The sequence below is a fragment of the Gymnodraco acuticeps genome, unplaced genomic scaffold (assembly GCF_902827175.1).
Source record: "Gymnodraco acuticeps unplaced genomic scaffold, fGymAcu1.1, whole genome shotgun sequence".
Taxonomy (NCBI): domain Eukaryota; kingdom Metazoa; phylum Chordata; class Actinopteri; order Perciformes; family Bathydraconidae; genus Gymnodraco; species Gymnodraco acuticeps.
The window spans coordinates 1,792,002-1,817,628 of record NW_022991168.1 but is presented as its reverse complement, the minus strand read 5'-3'; the positions used below and the strand labels follow the sequence as shown (position 1 = coordinate 1,817,628).

The window sequence follows — 25,627 nt, the reverse complement described above, 5'->3', positions numbered from 1 at the left end:
ACAGGAAACAACACAAGGATGGGAGATTGACCTGGAAAGCATTGGCTGACTTAAAGCAAAGCGGGGGCTGCAGGCTTTTTTTTCACAAAACTGTGTCTCAGGGCTTCTTAATATTTAACAACCTATTAATGCAGTGGTTCTCAAACTTTTTCTGTCCTTCCCCACTTTGAACAGGTGGGCCTTTTCAAGCTCCACCTGTCCCTCATCGCTCCAATAAAATGGTAGGCCAAGCTTAAAATGGTCAAATGTATCGTTCTATAACAATATAACAATATATCTATAACAAATAACATCAGTTCAAAAACAGAGAAAATCAATAACAAATAACAGTTCAGAAATAGAGAAAATAATGTCAATCCTTGCCTCAAATGGGCTGAGTTCCAAAGATATAGAAAAAGGGCCTACTATGCAATTGTGTTATCAATGGTAGGTCAAGCTTAAAATTGTCAAATGTATTTAAATAACGTCAAGTTCTACATCTTATAATAAATAACATCAGTCAATAATAACAAATAAAATCAATAACAAATAACATCAGTCAATAATAACAAATATCATCAATAACAAATAACATCAGTTCAAAATAGAGAAAATCAATAACAAATCAATACATTCATACATTCAGGAAATACATTCAGCAATGCAAATGACCAATTGAATGCATGAGTCTCATCACTGGATTATTAGTGACTGCAATGAGCCTGTCTTGCACTACACATCTTTTCAAAACGCGGTTGCAGGCTTGACAATGCCACTCTCAAGTCGTGCTCAATGTTGAGCCTAGATCTGTATTTGGTTTTCAGTGTTGCAACAGCTGAAAAGCCCATTTCACAGAGATAAGATGTGGCGAAGCGAAGAAGAATGTGCACAGCTCTCTGCCCAATTACTGGATACACCCTCTCCACTCCAAGCCAGAATTCACATTCATTTGGTTTCAGTTGTGTGTGTGTGAGCAGGCTCGGATTGGCCACCGGGAGATTCTGGACTTTACCCGGTGGGCTGCTGCCTTCGGTGGGCCGCTGGCTCTTGCATAGGTGGGTCATGGACTTTCACAGCGTTGCTGCGCCAGTACTGCATCGGCACCCGCAAACACCCGCCGTTGCGAGGCTCCGGCGCTGTGAAAGTCCACCGCCGTTGTGAGTCTCCGGCTGTAACAGTCCACTACCGCCCGCGAGGACCCAGGTTCGATTCCGGCCTGAGGTCCAAAACATGTATACAAAAATAATCTCCCGTTCATCGCGTCCATTCGCGACCCACCTATCACATCTCTGCGCCCCAGTGGGGCGGGCCCCACACTTTGATAAACGCTGTATTAATGTGTCATATCCACTTAACGGGAAGAAACGTAGCTAACTGACGATATGAAAAAATGTTACCGAAACGAAACACAAGGGTAATACCAAGCCTCTGAATGAGCCCTGAGCGAAAAAATGCTAACGCACTTAGCACAGAACTCACGGTAGAAATACTGTATTACTTATCGGATCTGCACAAACAAGATATCATATAAAAGCTGAGATTCCAGATTCTAGAGGTATAAGTATCATCACTGTGACCAGAACTCAGGGCAGCGAAGGCAAACCCAGGCAACACACAACGTAGCTTTACTGAGCCAAAACGGCAAATACGTCTTACCTTTGCTGTTTCTGATCAAAAATTGTGTTCAATGGCATTAAAACGATAAAAACGCTGCTGAAGGTTAATCCAATGTGTCTGTGTCACTTTGAAATGATTACTGATAATCCATCATAATTTGATGGCAATAAGCCTAGTTTTCAGTTTTCAGAGTGTAACGTAGCTTTCCGTTTGGGAAACTGCGTGCACATCACTCTCACTTCTCAATGGTAACGTGTAGGTGGATTTAGGAACCCCCCTTCAATTATATTGGCTCTAACGGTTCAAAAGAGATGTCAATCATCATAATCGACCGAGGGGGGCCAGAGATATGGCAAATACACCCAAATGACCCCAGAAGTTTTAGTTTTTTTGCTAAACCTCACTAAATTGTCAAATGTCACTTGTGTTGCATCAATCTTGATACAGGGTACTTATTATATGTTATAATTTGGATTCATAAAGCTTTTAGTCTACTATCCCATCATTCAAGGCCAGGGTGGTTTTCACTATAAGTAATGTTTTTCTTTTGGATGTTCCAAAAAAAAATTCTATATTGATTCTGACTTTTCTTCATCCAACTCACAGGTTTATCATTGCTTTGAGAAAAAATATTATTAATGTACTTAGAAGTAAAGCTATAGTCATTTGTTCTGGGTATGTCATTTTCGAGCCTGAGACCTGGAAATCAGGCTCAGGGCTTAACAGGTTAACACACCAAATGTAAAACAACCCATAACAAAGGTCAGCAGGGGTTGGTTTCAAGAGCACAAGACCAAACACAACAAACCAGCATTAACTGGAATATAGTGTCACATCTCATGATACAATGTTTAAAAGGTAAAAGTTGCACTTGAACAGAACACAATGATAACAGCTGGCCATTAGCTTAGAGAGAAAGGCTTGGTCAGGAAATGATTGGTCAGTGACACAACAAATTAGCCGCCCATTCATATGTCTCATCATATGCTCCAAAGGTTAATTGACAATATGCCTGACAGAAAAATAGCTACTGTAAAGTTGCTGTTGGTTTTACTTTTGGAGGAAAAAGGGAAGCCTATATATAAGGAGACACTGCACTTAATGGTAATGGTCACCCTAACCCTAGCCAACTGATACTGAGAGTTAGTCAGAAGTGTTAGAGCCCTTAAAGTCAATCCAAAATTAAGTTTCGGCCCTTTATTTAACACTTAGCAAGGGGTTGTTTTTCTCCTATTTTTAAAGAACATTTACAAAGATCCTACATTTTTCTTGATTTATAACGAGTCCCCTTGGTTACAGATTAATGGATTTTTGTATTGTGCTCTTCACAGCTGTGATGGGGATTGGTATAAACTCATTTAAAAGCAAAGCTTGCATACTTTAACAGGATACATGTTCGACAGGCCACTTAAACTAAAGACCACTTCTCAGTACTGTAAAATTGCAGGATAATGGAAACCAGATGTTTTGCTAAGAACTATAGATTAAAAGAAAGGCAGTATTGTATGATTTTAGAATAGTGTAGGCTCTTTTGTTGAGACACCATTTAAAGGCTCCATTTTGGCTCATGGCCAACAAGCAACAAGTTCTTACTCTGGAAAACAAACGTGTTTTTCACTCTTGGCTGTACACGTCTGGGCACACCCTCACATATTATGTATATGGTCATAATTGTGAATCCCCAGAGGGTGAAGACATGTAGCTGCCTGCAGAACTGCTGCCAAAGGGGGTAGGGCTGCTACACTATACGTACATTCTTTACTGTAACAGGATATACTGCACACTAAAAATGTAATGTTCTCTTTAAAATGTTACACTAAACCATTTGTTTGGGGACTTGAACCACTGGTTTCCTACCCTATGCCTAAGGATTAAGTTACTGCTGCATATGTTATGATTGAGTGTGATTCTGTAAATTATGACATGTCATAACAGGCCGGATATGCAACAATTGACTGTCATATGTGGTTGGTATTGACATTGGCTGTCATGAATAACTTTTGTGATTTTCTTTAGGTTTGAGCAGTATGCCATCTATGACAGTTTTAGATTGTAGATATGTTGGGTTGGTTAATGTCAAGTTGTCATATTAAAGAGAAACAATGTAAACTTTGAATCAATTATCATTATTTCAGAATTGGTACATTTTGACATCCACTATCCATAATGTCCACACTCCACAGACATGATTATACTATCGATCGTAGTGTTTAACTGTGAAAGAGAAAGCAAGTAATCATATTTCTTAAAATGCAAATCTCAAATCTGAGCTAAGTCTCTGCAGTGAAACATATTTAAACTAGACTGTACAATAAAACTCTTGCTATCAACACATCAGACTCTCAATACCTGTCCTTGTTCTTAGTTTTCACCCTACACTAGATCCCTCAGATCAACATACTGTACATCACAAGTCCTAACCCAGAACAGACCCCACATCCTGTCTCCAGACGGTTTGGACTCACTTTGTGCAGCTCCAGAGGCGTTGGGGACAGAATGCCCTGCATCTCCTCTTTGATCCGACGAGACTCCCACGTCCTCTCTGACACTCTCAGGGAGGCTTTAGGCTTGGAATCATGGTGCAGGAGGGATTGGTTATCTTGGTGGATGTAGGCCCCCTGGTGCAGGTGGGCCTCATGCTGCAGGTGGGCCTCATGGTTGAAATGGGCCTCCTGGAGAAGGTGGGCGTCTGGGTGGAATTATAAGGTTAATACAAAATGTTTAAGAAAGATTATATCAGTTCATTTTTAACATTTCTCCCAAATTAGAAAACATTTTTATTAGGTAATGATATCAGTGGCGGCTGGTGGAATTTTTTCTAGATAGGGCTGTGCCACATGCAATAAATTTCAGCAAACATTCCAGTATGACTTAATGCAAAACAAACAGGAGTTTTCAGTGTTAATTTACCAGTCTTACATTTCAATGCCTCCATAAACAATTTAAGCATTTGAGACTGAGGACTATGTACAAAAACTTAAAACAATGGCATTAGCAATCCTTGCATACATATATGTATGCAAGTATTGCATACATCATATACCCTAAAGATAGGGTATATGATGTATATATAATATATATATATATATACATGGAAATATATATATATATATATTTATGATATATATATAATATATGTATATGTATGTATGTATGCATATATATATATATATATATATATATATATTACAGAAAAAAAAAAGTTGAATATGTTACAAACGAATAATAATTATTCGTATTCTTAAAATCAATGTGGTGTACGTCTTTGACGTGCCTTTAAAAACGGTGGCGGTCTTCAGGTGCTCCTCCAGCACAGTGTGCAGGGAGGAAACTAAATCCACCAATCCCCTGAAAATGCCAGGGTTGACTGAAGAGTCAGTCTCAACATGCCCACGCAAAGCCAACTCAAAAGCCCACAAAACGTCATTATTTTTGATCAAATATGCCTGTTTTTATCCAACTCCTCATTGTGTTTCCTCACCGCAATCCAATCAATTACTTGGAGCGATAAAATAATCACCCCTCTGGTATTAGTTTTGAGGACGCTGATTGCCTAAATTTTATGACACATGTTATCTTGAATCAGCAATTGGTTAACCTGCTACAGAGACCCGCCTCCGTGGGGCAATTTCTCCATCGCCCCAGAAATGAACTTCAGTCATACAGTGTACTAAGAAAAGCATATATTTTGCGCAAATTATTTTTTAAATCATATTTTACACATATTTCTGGCTGCATTCCATATTTTAAACAAACAAATATTTACAATGTATATAATTAATTAATATTATTATTATTATTATTAATAATAATATTTGTGTGTGTGGTTTAGAGAGGGCGGCGCCCTATCGCCCCCTATTGGCCAGCCGCCACTGAATGATATATTATGAGCTTGGGGAGGCAACCTTGCGGCTGTCACATCTGCTGTTTATATATATACCTTGGTGGAGTTGGGCCTCCTCATGCAGGTGAGCATGCTCATGCAGGTGTGTCCCCTGGTGGAACAGGTTTCCCTGGTGCAGGAGGGAATTTCTCCGCAGCGGGCTCATCCTGCTGTGGGTCAGTATGGGCTCAGCTTGAGGCTTGTTAGCACCTTCTACACCCAGACTGATGGCTGTTCCTGTCATTATTGACGCCTGCACACACCAAAACATATACAATTAAATGGCAGCTGAAACTATTGCTAATTTGTTAACAATACTGATTTAAAAAATAACGTTTAAATCCAGCTGGATTGTGCGTAAGTGTATAATTTGGGGAGAGTTTTGTTCATGTTTGATGCTAATGCTAACATGCTATTTGTTACAGCCGCTGTTTTCCTTGTGCCATTAACTCTGTTTGTGTGTGTATATGTAAATGAGCTGTGCAGTTCCTTTGATGTCATTGGCCGTCCCGTCCTCGCAACATCCGCGGTGATTGGATTGACGTCGTCCAATCCCCGCCCGCTTCTGCCACGTCATCCGGGGGAGGAGTACAAAGGCCGGGCAAGGACATCATTCGGGAGGCTCTGTATTGTGGGACAGACGCCTCCAGCCTCTCGTTGTGTTGCCGCCTTATTCTGTGCATTTTTAGACTGCTTAGCAGCGTGTTAAGCAGGTTTTCTGTGCTAGGTACACTTATTAGCAGTGTGTCGTAGGGTTTTGTGTGTAGTATAGTGTGTGTGTATTGCTTAGACCCAGGTTATCTTAGCGCCTGTAGATCAGCCTTTGTGTGCGTATTGCTTTGACCCAGGATAGATTAGCGCCTGTAGATCGGCAACAGCTGTGTTCTCACTCAGTCTCTTTTTGTTTATTACTTTGTTCCACTTTAGAAGTGAGGTACTTTCTTTCCTTTTGTGTATTACTGTGCAGCTCTCTTTTGGAGTTCTCCTTTTGTTTAATAGTAACAGTTTGGCCCTTTGTTTGTGCCCGACTGTTTGTGTATATTATTGTGTTTCTTTATAGTTACAAATAAACCACTTGTAACGTATACCAATTCTACTCTGGTCGTGATTCTTCCCTTTGGAACCCCTAGACCCAAAAGGGAACGTAACACTATTGTAACCAACAGCTAATTTGTATGTGGTATCTTTAGGGTTCAAGCATTTTGCTGAATAAAGCTTACAACTTGTTCATCTAAGTTGGCGGTGGATGCTTGCATGCTACTTGACCTCAATCTCTCGGAGCAGTTCTGATTGGCCACACGTCTCCAGATCCTCAAGCGCCTGACACCAGAAACTGTCATCTGGATCCAACATTATACCGTCTGGTTGTTGGCCGATAAATCTGTCACACACAAACAAAAATGAAGTTAAATAAGCTGCTTTGAAAGCAAGTTACTGTCAGGGTCACTTGTACCTAGCTGGTCAAAAACACTTTTTGTGCTAAGTCTTGGTAGATGTGCTTCATGGTCATGACTTGTTTAAAATGTAAAGTGTGCTTTTCTCTTTACTTGTAGCTTTTTATCTTACCTTGAAAAAGGTGGAAGTACTCTAAAGCCAAATTGTAAAGTAAAAAGGTATTGCCATGAAAAAGGTCTTAAAAGAGGACATATTATGATCTTTTTTGAGGTTCATATTTGTATTTTGTGCTTCTACTGTGACATGTTAACATGCTCAAACAAAGGTCGTAGCCGTTGGCTACTAACCAATAGAAGCACAATTGTGATATAGTGATGTCACTAACAAAGGAGTCCAATGGAGGTGTTTTAGGCAGGTGCGAGAGAAACTTTTTACATGCACGAAAACCCATAGAACAGAGGAAAGGGAAAACCCCAAACGCATAATAGGGCCTACTTGAAGTACCAAAAGTAAAAGTACTGTATACTGGAACATTTCCAAATGATATATTAAATTACTGCATTGTTATTGTTGATGCATTAAAGTGTTCTTCACAGCTGGTAAAGGTGGGGCTATTTGCAATTACCATGTATACAGCAACTTGATATCTTAACCTAAAATGATATGTCACTGTTTATTTATTAGTTGATGTTTTCTCTCTATAAGCTATTCATCTGATAAAGCATCTATAAAGTGACTGGTAACCAGTGCTGTCAAATATATGTGACGGAGTGATAGTAGATGAAAAATACTCATGTAAAGAACAACACTTGAGTTAAGATACTTGTCTACATTCTACCACTGCTTGAACACTAGGATAATGTAACTAAACATGAGTCATTGTAATAATCAAATGGTGGAATGGTGTGGAATTGAGTCTGCACATAAAGGCAGAAATGAACGTGGTATGTGAAGACAGAGCAGTGTTAAGGCTATTTGTTCTGGTTAACTGCATCATGAGTAATATTTCAACACTGAGCGTCCTCGGCTGACAACATTAATTCACTTTCACTGTGCAGCTGATATTTGTCTCACCTCATTCTCACTCTCTGTCTCTCCACCCCCATTAGTGTTATATAACCCTGGGTGAATGTTGCTATCCTCACAAGGATTAACCTCCTGACTCATCACACTGACACAAACACTGCTCTGTCAGTTTCACCAGCCACATGACTCCAATTCCACACTGAAATGTCCACTTCACCACAAACACTGTGCTGACACTGGCACAATAAATGAAGTCTGAATTACTGGATTATAAAATGTAGACACCACAGTGATGAAGATTTACTTTTTAATATTTACTTGCACTATATTTTTCTGTTTTTCTGTATTATTATGTTGCACTGTTGGAGAAGCCTGTGACCTAAGATTTTCATCGACATAACTACTCTGTAGCTATGTTCGTAGGACAAATAAAGAACCTTGAACCTTGATTATGCAGTTATTTAATATATTACCAAAAAAAAGCCCAATTTCTTTCAGTTGTTTGTATCAATATATCATTAAACATTGATCATCTTTTGGTTTTGGAATTTGAAAACACCACCTTGGGCCCAGAACTTATGCCGGCCATTTTTTACTTTTGGATAAACAAAACAATTATTTGAATAATGCCATTACAGTTCAGAATCAGAAACAGGTTTATTGCAGGTAGGTTCACACATACAAGGAATTTGACTTGATGTCATGGTGCAGACATAAAATATAAAACAAGAAATCTTTAAGGACACCGCAATATAATATAGTTAAATAGCAATAAAATAAAGCAGTCATTTACATGGAAATAGAATGCTATGAATGAATTATAGGATATAAAATATGAAATAAGAAATATGTGCAGTAAGCAGTATTGAACATTGTGTGCATTAATGTAATGCATAGAGAGTCTACGTTGTGGCTGAGGTAAAGTGTCAGTGGGGGGGCCGGGCCTTGTTTAAGAGGCCGGTAGCGGAGGGGAAGAAACTGTTCAGGTGGCGAGAGGTTTTGGTCCTGATGGAGCGCAGCCTCCTGCCAGTGGGGAGGGGGTGAACAGTTTGTGTCCAGGGTGGGAGGGGTCGGCCACTATCTTCCCTGCCCGCCTCAGGGTCCTGGAGGCATGCAGATCGTGGAGGGATGGCAGATTACAGCCGATCACCTTCTCTGCAGAGCGGATGACACGCTGCAGCCTGCCCTTATCCTTGGCTGTGGCTGCAGCGTACCAGATGATGATGGAGGAGGTGAGGATGGACTCGATGATGGAGGTGTAGAATTTCACCATCATTGTCTTTGGCAGGTTGAATGTCTTCAGCTGCCTCAGGAAGAACATCCTCTGCTGTGCTTTTTGATGAGGGAGCAGATGTTCTGCTCCCATTTGAGGTCCTGGGCGATGATGGTGCCCAGGAAGCGGAAAGACTCCACAGCAGTTACTGGGGAGTCACACAGAGTGATGGGGGCGGGTGGGGCTGCGTTCTTCCTGAAGTCCACAACCATCTCCACTGCCTTGAGAGCGTTGAGCTCCAGGTGGTTTTCCCCACACCAGGTCACCAGATGGTCCATCTCCCACCGGTAGGCAGACTCAGACTCACCAGCGATGAGTCCGATGAGGGTGGTGTCGTCTGCGAACTTCAGGAGCTTGGCAGACTGGTGACTGGAGGTGCAGCTGTTGGTGTACAGGGAGAAGAGCAGAGGGGAAAGAACGCAACCTTGAGGGGAACCGGTGCTGATGGTCCGGGGGTCAGAGACGTGTTTCCCCAGCCTCACGTTCTGCTTCCTGTCAGACAGGTAGTCTGTGATCCACCCGCAGGTGGAGTCGGGCACGTGCAGCTGGGAGAGCTTGTCTTGCAGCAGAGCCGGGATGATGGTGTTGAAGGCGGAGCTGAAGTCCACAAACAGGATCATGGCGTAGGTACCTGCTGTGTCCAGGTGTTGGAGTAGGAAGTGAAGGGCCATGTTGACAGCGTCGTCCCCAGACCTGTTGGCTCTGTAGGCGAACTGCAGGGGGTCCAGGAGTGGGTCTGTGATGGATTTGATGTGGGACAGGACAAGGCGCTCAAAGGACTTCATAACCACAGAGGTCAGGGCGAGGGGTCTGTTGTCATTTAATCCTGTGATCCTTGTTTTCTTGGGAACCGCGATGATGGTGGAGGTTTTGAAACATGCTGGGACGTGGCATGTCTCCAGTGAGGATCTCGGGCTCAACAGCGCCCTCTGTGACTGGATCCTGAACTTTCTGACGGGCAGACCCCAGGCAGTGCGGGTGGGTAACATCACATCCTCCACCCTGATCCTCAACACCGGTGCCCCTCAAGGCTGCGTGCTCAGCCCTCTCCTCTACTCCCTGTTCACTCCTGACTGCGTGGCCACACACAGCTACAACACCATCATGAAGTTTGCTGACGACACGACCGTCATCGGCCAGATCACAGACGGCGACTAGACAGCGTACAGAGAGGAGGTCGGAAACCTGACATCTTGGTGCCAGGATAACAATCTCCATCTCAACGTCAGCAAAACCAAGGAGCTGATTGTGGATTACAGGAAGCAGCAGAGAGAGGGACACGCCCCCATCGCCATCAATGGGACTACGGTGGAGAGAGTCAGCAGCTTCAGGTTCCTTGGGGTCCACATCACTGAGGACCTGACATGAACTCTTCACACCACCACCATCACCAAGAAAGCTTGACAGCGGCTCTTCTTCCCCCGCAGGCTGAGGATTCCAGGATACTCTGCAACTTCTACAGGTGCACCATAGAGAGTATCCTGACGGGCTGCATCATGGCCTGGTATGGCAGCTGCACCACCCTCAATCGTAAGGCTTTACAGAGGGTGGTGAAAACTGCAGAGAACATCACCAGGACGGAGCTGCCATCCATGGAGGATCTTACTCCCAACGGCTTAGGAAGAAATCCCTCCGGATTATAAAAGACCCCCATCACCCCAGCCACATACTGTTGTCTCTGCTGCCGCCTGGCAGGCGTTACCGCAGCATCCGGACAAAAACCACCAGATTCAGTGACAGCTTCATCCCACAGGCAATAAGACTGTTAAACAACTGAACTGCTGAAACAATTTCATAACATTAATCTGCTACTTAGTCATTATTTATCTATTATATAATATATCACTCCAATAACTTGTATATAGTCAGACTTGTATTGCACTATTCCACTTTTTTTTTCTCTAATTTTTTTTAAAGAAAAAACATTTTTTCTTTTTGTATTACTTTTAATATAGTATATTTTAATATAGGTTAATATTGTCTGCTTATCTGTATTATTGTGTTGCATTGTTGGAGAAGCCTGTGACCTAAGATTTTCAACGACATAATTACTCTATAACACGAGACCGCTCGGGAGCGCTGGAGACGCTGTAGTACATATGCCGGGCCTGTAAATGACGCTGTACTTCCGCACCAGACCGCTCGAAAGCGCTGTAGTACATATGCCGGGCCTGTAAGTGGCGCTGTACTTTCACCACAAAATGTACCAAAAGCAGCGAAGAAGACCCCAGAGCATGGTTGCCCTTCTGTTTATGCCCCATGGTGGATTTAGCAACATTTAGTTCATGTAATTCTCCATGTTGCTTATGGTTGTGGTAGAGGAGCTGTAGATTATGCACTAACATCTGTAGCATGGTCGAGCTGTAGATTTTGCACTAACATCTGTAGCATGATCAGTAGCTACTGACCATGCTACAGCAGTGAGCAGCAGAGGTGGGGAGAGATGGGGCTATGGCTTCATCGTTATCAGGAAATGATCGGATAGGGCGTACACACAGAGCCGTTTGCCCCCCCGGGGCGTTCCGTTTGCAGATCTGTCCACCTTGGGACCCGTTATCGTTTGCGGGTCCGTTTCCGCGTTTCTGTTACGGCCTCGTGTGAACGAACGGGCTATACGAAAGAGAAAAGTAGCGGATACAACCCTTTGCGTTCTCGTGTAAACAGCACATAAAGCTCCTTACACACCAAACTGACACCAAAGAACACGTCCCGACGGAACGTCGCCTCACGTCGCCTCACGTCGCCTCACGTCGCCTCACGTCGCCTCACGTCGCCTCACGTCTCCTGTGTCTTGGCCATGTTTCGCACTGGATCACACCGCAAAGACTTCAGCCGACGGCCAAGTAGTGTGTATTCGTCATTCAAAAGAGGCAACAACCGGAAGACAGACTGCGTGATATACTGAGAGAAGAAGAACAGACTGCGTGATATAAACAAACAACAAATAGCGTGTGCGTTCCATTTTCACTCTACAACGAGAAGCTCATGGGGCTTTCCCGAACCTGTGTCGAGACGCCGATAATCGGCTCGGTGTGTAAGCACCTTTAGACCACGCCAGACAGAAGCAGAGTCGTTTGCTGAGAGCTGATGTTGGAGTTTCTCAGAGTATTGTTGTTTAGCATCTCTCACCGCCTTGACAAAGACGTACTTCGACTCTCTAAAACGTGCCTTATCGCCTTTTCTAAACGACTCCTTCTTTTGCAATCTTAGCTGTTTCAGTTTTGGTGTGAACCAGGGCTTGTTGTTGTTGAAACTCACCCTGGTGCGTGTTGGTACACAGCTTTCCTCACAGAAGCTGATGTATGACGTCACAGCCTCTGTATATTCATCCAGACTTTGAGTGGCAGTCCTGAACATGTCCCAGTCAGTACAGTCCAAACACGCCTGAAGTTCCTCCATAGCTTTACTGCTCCACTGCCTGAATGTCCTCACTACAGGTTTACACAGTTTGAGTTTCTGCCTGTATGCAGGAATCAGGTGGTCCATGGTGTGGTCAGAGTAGCCCAGTGCAGCGTGGGGGACGGCGTGATAGGCTCCCTTGATGGTGGTGTAACAGTGATCCAAAATATTCCCCTCTCTGGTGGGGAATTTCATAAACTGTTTGTATTTTGGGAGTTCGTGGCTGAGGTTGCCTTTGTTAAAGTCACCAAGAACAATAACTAGGCAGTCCGGATAAGTCGGTCGGCGAGTGTGCGCTGTGCCTCCTGCACGTTCGCATGCGGTGGAATGTAAACACCGACCAGTATGAATGAAGAGAACTCGCGGGGGGAATAAAAGGGTTTGCAGTTGATGATAAGAGTTTCCAGAGTGGGAGAACAGTGCTGCAGAATCACTGTCACATCGTTGCACCAGCCACTGTTTGTGTAAAACATATTCCTCCATCTTTTGATTTGCCAGAGAGCTCCGTGTCACGATCCGCTCTGAACAGCTGGAAGCCTCCCAGCTGCAGCGCTAAGTCCTGAATCCATCCACACAGCCAGGTCTCAGTGAAGCACAAAACACAAGATGAAGAAAAGTCTCTGTTTCTACTAACCAGTTGCTGAAGCTCGTCCAGTTTATTTAGTGTTATTCTACGCACGAAAAGTTTATTATTCCGCCGACTTATTATTCCGCCGACTTATTTTGCCGCGCTTCTTCTCCCGCATTGAACATCGCAGAAACTCCGTTCAAACATCAAAACGTTCAGCTCGGTCGGGAATCGATGGCTATTACTTTTCTCATTCATAACTTTCATAATTCCAGAGATACATCCCATAATATATCCCATTTTTAACTATTGCAGTCAATGGAGGAAATCTTCAGACTTTAACAAATCTTCATGCGACTTCAACTGCTAACTGTTCATTCATACTTTCACTCAGAAACCTCATTCTAACTTTAAAATGTTACAGATCTTTCTGACATTATTCGTCTAAAACAACTTTTAAATCTGATTCTTACTTTTAGAGATATTAAACATTGTTCAGACCTTGTTATAGAGGTTTTCTTCAGATTTTAAGAGATCTCACCATATGCCGTTTCCATGGAAACGCATCCCTCGCCATAAAACATGATGTTGCTATAACTCCTATGAAAATTGTCAAAAAGTGCTAAAACTTCACATGTGTGCCAACAGTCCAGCCGCGAAGACATCTACGGGACAGTTTTGAGATTTATTCAAATGCCGTTGCCATGGCAACACAATGCTCGCCATGCAACACGGTTTTCTCATAACTTCAGTGAAAATGGCCCAAAACTTCACAGGTTTGGTAACGATGCAGCCATCAACGCATCTAAGCGTATTATGGGGTGTCATCAAATGCCGTTGCCATGGCGACAGATCATTCGCCATCAAGTAAGTTCAGAAGTTAGCAGTTCAAATATTCTGCTGCTTTTCCAAGCCTTTTTACTTTATTTTCTTCTCTCATCACACATTCAAGCCCCCAGTGTTTATGTATCATTTCAATCTAAATTCTTCACTTTCTTCTTACACATTACATTTCAGCATAGCAGTTTAGCGTCAGCTTTTCAGCATAAAGCATTCCCACTAGCAATTTCTTCAGGAATTGCATTCTCTAGTTGCTTATGGAACGCACGTTGGAGAGGAATATTCCGGGTAGCGGCGTGCGAACTCCGCAGCTCCGGAGGCGCACAAGTGTCCCGGCCCGTCTCCCTCTCCTGTGGCGTTTCAGTGCTCGAATGCACGTGAGGGTACCTTTTACAAGAATGTCCAATAATTCCACGGAAGAGCAAAGAAAAGTAGGAAAGTAATCCGCTGAATTTGTTTCTCTAATGTTTAGGAGCTCTTCCCTGGTGAAAGAGTTTGGTGTACTATATGTAAAGACTGAATTAACGCACAAAACAAAAGAGCACAAAACACCGAAGCAGCCATCTGCGGCACCATCTGCGGCGCCATCCTAGTTGTACAATGTTAATGTTAATGGATTATTTGAACATTACATAATAATATCATTTTAACTATGGATTAATTTCAGAGATTGCAAATTGTGATACATTTATATTGTTTTGGCTCTGTACCAACACATTAGATTCATAATTATTCAATATCTAATAATAATGTTCATTTTTTTGTGGAACAGTGTAAGAACCCTTTTTCTCATCCTTATGTTGTGAGCAGCGGGACAGTGAAAGGCGGTGTGCAATCAATTGGAATGAAATCATCCCTAAAAATTCAATTAATTTAATTTTGTAATGAAATGAATTAATAATTGATTCTGACGATCTGGAGGTTTAGAAAAAAAAGGCTTAAAAAGACCATAACAGTGCCCATTTTATTTCAACTTTGGTTCATATTTTCTTCGGCAACAATCTAAATCATTGCAGACCTGAATGTTCTGTATGATGCAAGATTGAACGGAAATTAATATCCTGCTAAACAAAAATATCTGAAATCTAAAAAATGGTGAGCTAAAGCCTTAAGGTTACAAAAATTATAGTTAAAAAGAGCAAGCTAAGTTCAGTCCTACCCTGGTGGTTTGTCCCAGTCATCCTCACTGAACCCTCCGTCACTGAACAGGTAGTTCTTCCGGCGTCCAGGTGGAGGTGTGGTGCTGCGCTGCTGCTTGGCGCTACGCCACTCGTGGGGGTGGAGGGCAATACCAGCGGCCTGGTGGTTGTATGTACCTGCAGAAGGAATACAAAAACGACATGAAGTACTCATTTATAGTTTGCCATTGTAGGAGAAACCGATTACTGTAAATAAATGTTCGGGCTCAGAGCACTGGTGGCTAAGCTACATGCTAATCACGCTACATACCGCGCTAGCAAAGCAGTGTGTGGGCAAGGGGAGCTAATGTGACTCACAGATACATTACCGATAACTAATCAATTTAAAGGTGATAAACCCACACTCTAAGGAAGATTATAATCTCTGGAGTTTACTCCAATTAAATGTGAGTCATTACATGAATTACCGGTCAGTTGTGTGGCAACGTTAGCTAGCTTAACTTGACTCAACAACACTAACAAAATCAGTGTTACTGTACAACTACAACTTCAAGGCAAACGGAAAACAACAGGTAACAACATAAGTATATCTTTAATTGGAAGATGTATTCCTAATCTTGATCAATTTTTTTTCTACTGTAGATAATTGTTTGGCAGACTACTGTTAACTGCATCGTAGCGCCACCGTCAGGCCATGAATGAGATACGTTTTCTGTGGTTTGTTCAGAAGACAGTAATCACCTTGTAGTCTTTAGTTATAATAACAGCAGAACAGGTGAGGATATGGTATTTACACTGCTATGGTCAGTTGAACAGAATAGATGAACCGAAAAGGATGATGTCCGTAGCCTACAGGCTATAAACAGACTCGGTAGGCGACACAACAAGGATTCTGTAATGTTGTGAGGAAATCTGTATTAATAAATGTAGTCTATCCTCTACCATCTATTTGTTCAATCCACTTCTGCATATATTTACACCATTGTTAGGGGGCTGACCATTTTAAAAGAGTGCTCAGTTACTTCTGTACAGATAAATACAAATTTGATATTATAAATATAACCATTTGGATTTGGGATGTTTCCTTGCTATATGATTTTTAAATCTGGGGCGGCAGTTTCTCAGTCTCTAGGGATTTAGCTTTGGAACCGAATGGGAACTTGTTTGAGTCCCGCAAGGACCAACATTTGCTCTGACACCTCTGTCTTTTCTGTCTGTCAGTGAGTTTCCTCATGTGGGATTTATCTAGTGATGTAGGGCAGATGGAGACACTGTTTGGGCTTCCTTCCCCCTGTGGGATTAATACATTTGCTCTTCCTCTAAAGCTTACCCTGGCTGCCATATCCAGCGTCCATCCCTGAGCCGTCCCATGACTCCATGGCAGAGTCCACGCTGGGTATGGTTGTGGAGTAAAGCTCTGAGAGCTTATTGGTCTGTTGGCTGTCCGTCAAATCATCCTCCTCAGTGTCACTGATCTCGTTTTCCGTTGTGTCCTCTGCCTCTGCTGCCTTCCTATCCTCTATATCTTTGAGAGAAAAGAGCGGAATAAAGTTGATCCAATAAATTATCATTAAACAACAAAGACAACGTTGATTGCAAGTCAGAAGCTAATGTTGATACGATATGTAAAACTGTTCACATTGTGTTAAAACTCAAACATTTATGAACGTTTTTTTGGGGCTTTATAAAATGAGTGTGTGGCTGATTCCCGAAACACTGAGTTCAATTAAGAAGCGTGGAAATCTTTATAAAGATAAAGCAAAGTAAAAAGTTGTTTCATTGCAACTTCATGGTTTAATTTCTATATTTTAAAATGTATATTAAAGACCTTCTAATTGTATAAAAAGCTCTTAATGGTTCTGCAACCTCTTATATCATCACTTCTCCTTTGTTTGATGTCCGATGCACTAAGGTTCTCAACAGCACGCTTTTTTATTATTCCAAAAGTTCCCCAAAATAAAATTGGGTTAGCTGCGTTATTATTAAAAAAAAATTGTAATTAGTTTATTATGCATATAAATAAATATATTTAAATATATATATATACAAATATATATATATATATATATAAATATATAAATTTGTATAAATATATATATTTAAATATATATATATATTAGGGCTGTCAAACGATTAAAAATTTTAATCAGATTAATCACAGCTTAAAAATTAATTAATCATGATTAATCACCATTCGAACTAGGTCCAAAATATGCCATTTATTTATGTATATTGTTGTGGGAATGGAAAGATAAATGAAAGAAGGCAGATATATCCATTTAACATACAGTATCTATGTTTATTATAAAAAAATTCTGTGTGTCAAAATGAAAGACAGCCCACACACCTATCAATCATCAAACCGTGGGGTTTTAATTCATTACGTGTTGATTTCTATCAACGGGGGAGTACTTCAGGAAAGTCGACAGAGGGGGGGGGGGGCGCCGGCGGCGGCTAGTGGAGTACTTCGTGACCACAGAGTGTGAACGTTGTGATCAGCTCAACGCGCAGTTCTCCAGTGAAGGGGGGGAGTCTCCCTCCGCAGCCGGTTGGCGTAGTTTTGGCACAATTCCGTTGTACAGACCGACGTTAACAGCAGCCCTGTCTGTGCACACGGAGACCGACTCTGTCGTCCGGTGATCTAACCGCCTTCTGGAAAAGATTCACAAGTACGTCGGTACGCAAATGCGCTTTGTGACACAAGTGACGGTACGCATTTCAGATTACGCACATAACCTGCGTACCAGTTATGTGCACCCCTGTACTACAGCAAAAGTATTCTCCGTCGGGACTTCCTGCAACAACACCACGCCGTTATCAAAGATGTTCTATTGAGAAGACGATCACTACGTGACAAAAGTTTTCAAAACCGTGGCTACTGAAATCAATCTTACTAACTGCTGTCTGTGCAATTTACTCCGCGCGAGTTGGCAGACTTTATTTTGCTTACTTTAACATCATTGTTCATGGTGGGGCTAAGCCATTTCTTGGTATGGGTGTTGCCTACCCCAGCCATACCCTGGCCTGCCACTGGTGGCACGTATGGGGCGGGCCATTCTGCACATGCGTTAAATGCGTTAAATATTTTAACGCAATTAATTCAAAAAATGTATTACCGCCGTTAACGCGATAATTTTGACAGCACTAATATATATACAAATATATATATATATATATTTGTATATTTATATAAATACATAAATACATAAAAATTGTGTCTTTAAAAAGAATATATATATATATATAATTCATACACATACATATATTCTTATTATTGTTCATTTATTTATTACTTTATTACATTTTAAATGTTGTTTTTTAAAATGTTTATATATATATTTGGGACTTTTTCTTGTATTTTTGATCTTTTCATAAAGGTGGGGTAGGTAATTTTGGAGAAACCAGCTCGAGTGCGCAAGAATTTGAAAATACACAGCCGGAAAGAATCTGCCACTTCCTTACAGAGCCCCTCCTCACCAATGAGGGCACGAGATAAGTTTGTGCACAGATGGAAGGCTGACAGGCAGGTAGGCCATCCAGTTACTTTAGCCGGGCCGGCTCAGATGATTGGTTGTGCTTTTTACAGCGCCACGGCTTCCACAGATGACATTTTTTTATGGATTTTTTGTCAAAGCACTTCAGATATTCATTGCTATCGGGATGTTAAGAGCATTCCATGGAATATAACAAAAAGTTTATCTCGAGCCGGTTTCTCAAACTTTATTTATTTATATCTTACTTTTGGATAATTTAATTTTATTTATTATCTTGGCTATTTTACTCATGTACTATGCTGCATGTGTGTGAATATGTTTTACCTACTTGAATGATTTTTTGTTTGTGTTTGAGCTGCATCCTGTTTATTTATTAGAAACACTTTTCATACATACTGTCCAGTTGTTTTTTGATCTTGAGAGTTACGGTCTCCCCAGCCATCTGCAGCAGGTGGATGGCCTCACTCAGGGGCTTCCCTTTCAGACTGATGCTGTTGATCGCCAGGATCCGATCCCCTACATGAATAGCCCCTGTCCTGCACACACATGAAAACATCACACAGTCACACACCCAAGAGGAAACACACAACATAATGCACAATTATGTTCTATGCTCACATCAACAGATGACTATCACACGTGAGGTTGAGATACGTCGTAGGTAATTAAGATAATGATTCATTATCATGAACGGGAAGTCAAGAGTAATTTAATTAGATCATTTTAAATTAAAAAAAAGACCATGACTTTGTACAGACTTGTTCCAAAACATACTGTATGTGTATACACATGTTAGTTATAGGACACAGTATATACAAACCAGAAACACAAGGCTGCAGCGGATTTAGGAATTTATTTTTAAGTTATGAATGTTTCAACTTGATTTATGTTAACAACTGCATGACTAGTGAAGGGTCACAGCAAGGTGACTCTGTCGACCTTCAGTCCCATTATCGCCGGCCACCGCATGAAACCAGAGTTAAAGCAAACCAATCCTTTATCCTGCGGCCTACTTTGATACAGATATTAATGCTTTAGATCACTAATCTCACCCTGGTCATAGACAAATATATCACATGTACATGCCCAAGGGTGTAACTTTGGTTTGAGAAGTGGGGGGGACACAAAACAGGGGGTCCTCCGCAATGAAACATTTTCTCAATTTAATTGCATTTCCTGCCTTTCTACAAATATATTAGGGACTATAGTGTTAACAAATCCAAGAAAAATGTGTAGTGTATATAATGAGTGTGCATACTTATCTAGTATCCTATCCATGTGAACCTGTTTTATTTGTGATGACCTAACATCCTCTAGGGAAGATTTGTTTCTTTAAATTGAAGCTAAATGCATCAATCTGGTGCACTTTGAGGGCTACATTAAGAGATGTATGGATACAGCTCTCAACACTCATATGAAACAGAACTGTATATATTTCAATAACCAAAACCATTAGAATATGCTCACAACCAATAACACATCATTGATAAACTCCTCTCCTATCTTTATCTTACCTAGTCTGCATTCTTTCTTTTTATTTATGCATATTTTACTAATCACTCCCCTTTCAAACTGTTTTTTATTTTGTAGGCTACTGACCTATAGTAACCTACACATTGGAAGGATTTCTTAACTTATTTTATATGCAACTAATATTACATAGATGGAAATATTTCTTTACAAAGATGACCAAACCGTTTGAGACCCACTGAGATAACTAGACTAAAGTTTACAATCTAATCGCTCAGAGTCCTTTACCTCCCTGAGCTGACGTTATCTCTCTCAGTCTGACAGGAGAGGACTCCCCCTCTCCTGTTGAAACAGCTACTAATCTCCGTTAGCTCCGAGCTAGCACCAGATGCTAACAACAATCCTCTCTCTCTCTCTCTCTCTCTCTCAGCTCTCGTGGATGATCTCGACTATCGCTCTCGCTCCTACTATTCTATCGCTCTCTTAGCTCGCGATATATCTCTCTCTCTCTCTCCTATTCTTCTATCTCTCTCTCTCTCTTCTCTCTCTCTCTCTCTCATCTCTCTCTCTCTCTCTCTCTCTCTCTCTCTCTCTCTCTCTCTCTCTCTCTCTCTCTCTCTCTCTCTCTCTCTGTGATATCTTGAGTTTCTATTTACCTAATCTGGTCAACCAATACCAAGGCTCACAATTGGCTAAAAGTCAAACTAGGTCAGTGCGAACATGTTCCATGTGCAACAGAATACTTTATTTGGGGGAAATCGGTTTTGATGACAGTTCCTTGATTTTAGGATGCAATAAAAAAAAAAGATACAATAAAAAATGTATAAAACATTAAATAAAAAGGGATTTCTTTTTTCCTCATCAGCAACATCCCCGTTCTATTGAATGATTTTGTGTTGTTTTATATTTTATATTTTTTTAGCTGCATCCTGTGTAATCCTGTATGATTGTATTTTAAATAAAATAGAATAAAAATATAAACACAATAACTTTATATTTATATAAATATTTAAAGCAGAAATGTTGACGTAGTCTTACTGTGTGAAAATGAGTCTATGTACAGTATAGAGTGCTTTTAGCCATCAGGTCTGTTTCATTGAAAATGACATCACAAACTCCAATAAACCAAATCTCTTTGGGTGTGTTTTGGTGGAATAAAGCGTGAGTCTGTTATAAAAGCATGTTATTTAGAAGTTTATATAAGCTGTATTTGCCAGTGGATGATTATGACTCAGAGCCATTACGTCATGTTGAGCCTGTTGCTGTGCACACTGGCTGCCCTGCCACCTCTCCACTGCATCATGCTCCTCATTATCTCACCCGTCAGCGCCTCCTCACGTGGAGCCTGCTGCACACTCAGCTGCTGCCGGGGAATCCCTCTATTTATTGCCCAAGGCATCTCCTGTTATTTCTCCTAATAAGGTTTTCCCCCACTGCTTCATGAAGCCTAAATAAGGTCTGAGCTAAAGTTTTATTGAGTGCCGGAATGATCCAAATTAAAATGTTCACTGCAAATAATGGAAATGGGACAATTCTGACTAAATCAGCAACCGCGCTTGAGAGTCAAAAGGTCGTGACCCTAACTTTACTGTTAGGACCTTTGACACCAAAGCCTTATAATATAATAATTGTTATTCTGACTGAGGATGGAGGAAGCTGTCTTTAATCTGTAGCTCTCTGCCTCACCAGTGCTGCTTTCTGGGGGTCAGCAGAGGTGTGGAGACATATGTGTGAACACTTTTCATGAGCCACACAGAATTCACACTGGAAAACTTTATTGGTGGGACTAGTTGTCTGTGAGTCAAAAACAAAACAAAGAGATCTAATCCTTATTATATTTTTATTAATTGTATTAGACATTTTACTTTAACTTCAATTGTTTGTATACATATCTTTATTTTATTTTGTGCTTTCCTTTTTTGCACATTGTTAATTGAGCTTTTTCTTTATTTGAATATTTTTCTTCTATTTATCTTTTATTATATTTCATTCTAAAGTTGAGCAACAGTCACGGAAACCAGTTTCCCCTAAATAAAGTGATATCTTGTTATACGCACGAAGAATAATTCCAAACTATAAAAAAATAATTTGTGTAGTTTACCAATTATTCTGTGAAAGGTGCCTTATGTTTACATGCAGTTTCATTTGCCAACAAGTATTATGTTAACCCCTAACAAACATGTTCCTCAAAAAACCCAATGCAGAGCTAACGTTTCAGCGTTTCAAATTGAATCTGTGTTTTATTAGTCTATACAATCTGCTTTCGTGCCTTTGTTGTTACAACATCCAATTGTGCATTATTGTTCAAGACAAGTAATACAAATATAGTTCCATAGTACTAATAGCTGTATAAGACTTCACATGGTGCCTGATAAGATGTGTTTACCGTACTAAGTGTTGGGATCAAATGAAGTTAAAATAAGGTATTTCTTTCATTTAGTCAGTTATTTTCCATTTTTAAATGTCAAATAATTTTAATATAGTTGTTATAATAGTTCAGTAGCACTCATTTTAATTTAATTGTTGTTATATATATATTGAATAATGTAGGAAGAAAACAATTACCTCCAGCTGCTTTACTGCTGTGCACGAGCTCCAACTGGTAACCTAGATTTCTAAGAGGAGATATTGTGTGTGTGTGTGTGTGTGTGTGTGTGTGTGTGTGTGTGTGTGTGTGTGTGTACCTCTCGGCCAGGCCTCTCTTGGTCAGGCCGGATATAGTGATGGGGTCGAACGGCTCCTCGGTGCCTGAGATGGTGATGCCCAGAGGGCCCCCGTACCTCTTCAGCTCCACTGTGTAGATGATGCTGCCCGAGGTCTCCTGCTCATCTGAGACACACACACACACACACACACACACACACACACACACACACACACACACACACACACACACACACACACACACACACACACACACACACACACACACACACACACACACACACACACACACACACACACACACACACACACACACACACACACACACACACACACACACACACACACACACACACACACACACATTACTCTAATGTTTCAACTCCATAGATGATACATCCTGACACACACACACTTGCCACTTGCTAATTATTTTACATGTTATCTGTTCACACTCTAACACATGCATATACACTGGACACACACACACACACACACACACACACACACACACACACACACACACACACACACACACACACACACACACACACACACACACACACACACAAATGCTCTCTTTCCAAAAGTAGGTCAAACTGTTCCCGAACCAACACTGGTGAGGAAGAGGCAGTTTCCATGGTAACTGGAAAAGACTGCCTTGTCATCATGTAGCAGAAACACATAATCTCTGCAGTTTAACACGTGTGTGTGTCCGTGTGTGTGTCTGTGTGTGATCCATCCTCCTAGTGATAATCTGGCATGATCACACAATTCCTTCCGGTATCCACTGTGACACTAAGTACATTTACTCAAGTATAGTATAATTTCCGGGTACTTGTACTTTACTTAATTTAAATTGTTGCTACTTTGCGAAACATTGTGATATTACTACGATTACTTTACGGCTGTAGTTACTTTTTAAATAAATTACATAATGTGATTACACTACAGTACACAAAATGTGCACCACATTTACAAATTAAGACACAGCAACACTCTTAAATGTATTTAAAAACAGAATAATATAATAGTTTTATGATAACACATCGAATACAACAAAGAGCAAGAACTTGACTACAATTTATAAAAAATAAAAAATAAACATACTGCACTTTATATTAAGTATAATGTTGAATTCATACTTGTAATGGAGTATTTTAGGACTGTGGTATTAATACTTTTACTTGAAGAACTTAAAGGATCTGAGTATTTGTTTCACCATTTGTGTCATCTCTATGCAACTTCCTGGAGTAAATAAACCAACACAGTTTTCAAGAGGTTGGGTGTAAGGTCAGTAACACGCACATGACTAAGATGACGCATAACTGTCCTACGCTGAATTAGAATGTACCATTAGATCACCAGGATATACATTTTCTACACACGTTCTTACTGTTATCCCTTATATATATTTGTTTGTTTTCTTAATGTTTTATTTGAATTGGTTCATCCCGGATTAAATTGTTTTACACATGTTTCCCCACTGAATAAAGATGAATGTTACAGTACAGTTCATTTTAAAATGTGCTTGAGTTGTGGACAACAGCACCATCTGGTGGTCAAACACTGTCAGTGCATTTTCTTTAAACTTGTTGATGAGCTGATGATTTTTAAACTATATGATTTTGTCATTTGCTTCAGCTAAATTCTTGAATTAAAATTATTTTCAGTAAACATATAACATCTATAAAAAATAATTTCACGACAGATTTGAAATGTGTCATTCATCTTTTGGGAGATTTGGATGTGTTTGTTTTAACACAACAATGAGACCTGAGTTGTCTTCGTCCTTGCGTATCTTCAGTTTGACCAGCTCCTCACACTGCTGCAGGATCTGCTCCGCCTCATCTTTGGAGCAGTTCTCCAGCCGGATGTTGTCGATGGCCAGCAGCTTGTCCCCAGGCTCCAGGGTCCCCGTTCTGAGGAGAGACAGAGACAGGAAGCAAGACAAATGTGGAACCAGAAAGTTTCATTCATAATGGTTAAACTACAGCAGCCTATCAGATGCCTCTCAAAAGAGTACAGGTGTGATAAGGACAGTGAGATACATACACAGAGAAACACAGCTGTGATATCTCCAGAAGAATATCATATCATATATTGTAATATAATTAAAAGATAATATGATATAACTTATCACAATACAATATAATAGAATATAAAAGGATACAATCTTGATATAAAACAATGCAATATAAAATAAAATAAAATAATGTAATAGAATAGAATAGAATATAATGCAAAATTGAAATGTTATATAAAATAAAATAAATACTATCATATACTTTAATAGGATATAATACAAGGTTACATAATATATTATGATGATATAATTATATACAATATAATATAATGCTATATGATATATACGGAGCCCTGGAGGGTTCATAGAGAGAAAAATAAATAAAACGTGGCCACGTTTTACTTTCTCGTGCGCACGCTTTAGTAACTCGTGCGCACGAGTTACTAAAGCGTGCGCACAAGTTAATAAAGCGTGCGCACGAGTTACTAAAGCGTGCGCACGAGTTACTAAAGCGTGCGCATGAGTTAATAAAGCGTGCGCACGAGTTACTAAAGCGTGCGCATGAGTTAATAAAGCGTGCGCACGAGTTACTAAAGCGTGCGCACGAGTTAATAAAGCATGGCCTCGTTTTGTGTGTGTGGGGGGGGCATTTGTTTATGATAGTATCGTTCGTTCCGGTGCACTCCGGCAGGACTATAGCACATCGAGATTAAGATTAAACACATTTCTTTCACTTGGGAATACACTTAACTATGGGGAACCAGATTTGTTTAAAGTACTGTTCGTGGTGTCGGATACACACGAACACGCACACAGAGCGGAGCTGAGCACACACACACACATCATGCGCCCCG

At 40.7% G+C, this 25,627-nt stretch overlaps 1 protein-coding gene across 10 annotated transcripts in view; it reads right to left on the bottom strand.

Annotated features, from left to right (window-relative positions):
• LOC117560669 (glutamate receptor-interacting protein 2-like) overlaps positions 1-25,627 on the bottom strand; it is a 522,557-nt gene that overhangs the window by 6,102 nt on the left and 490,828 nt on the right. For all 10 annotated transcript variants that reach the window (XM_034237604.1, XM_034237605.1, XM_034237602.1 and 7 more), the window contains exons 16-23: positions 24,524-24,669; positions 22,768-22,912; positions 19,010-19,149; positions 16,450-16,644; positions 15,140-15,296; positions 6,746-6,860; positions 5,537-5,732; positions 4,062-4,285 (exon numbers count right to left, since the gene is read on the bottom strand). In XM_034237604.1, the coding sequence (XP_034093495.1) occupies positions 4,062-4,285; positions 5,537-5,732; positions 6,746-6,860; positions 15,140-15,296; positions 16,450-16,644; positions 19,010-19,149; positions 22,768-22,912; positions 24,524-24,669 (1,318 nt within the window). The remainder of the gene's footprint in view (positions 1-4,061; positions 4,286-5,536; positions 5,733-6,745; positions 6,861-15,139; positions 15,297-16,449; positions 16,645-19,009; positions 19,150-22,767; positions 22,913-24,523; positions 24,670-25,627) is intronic.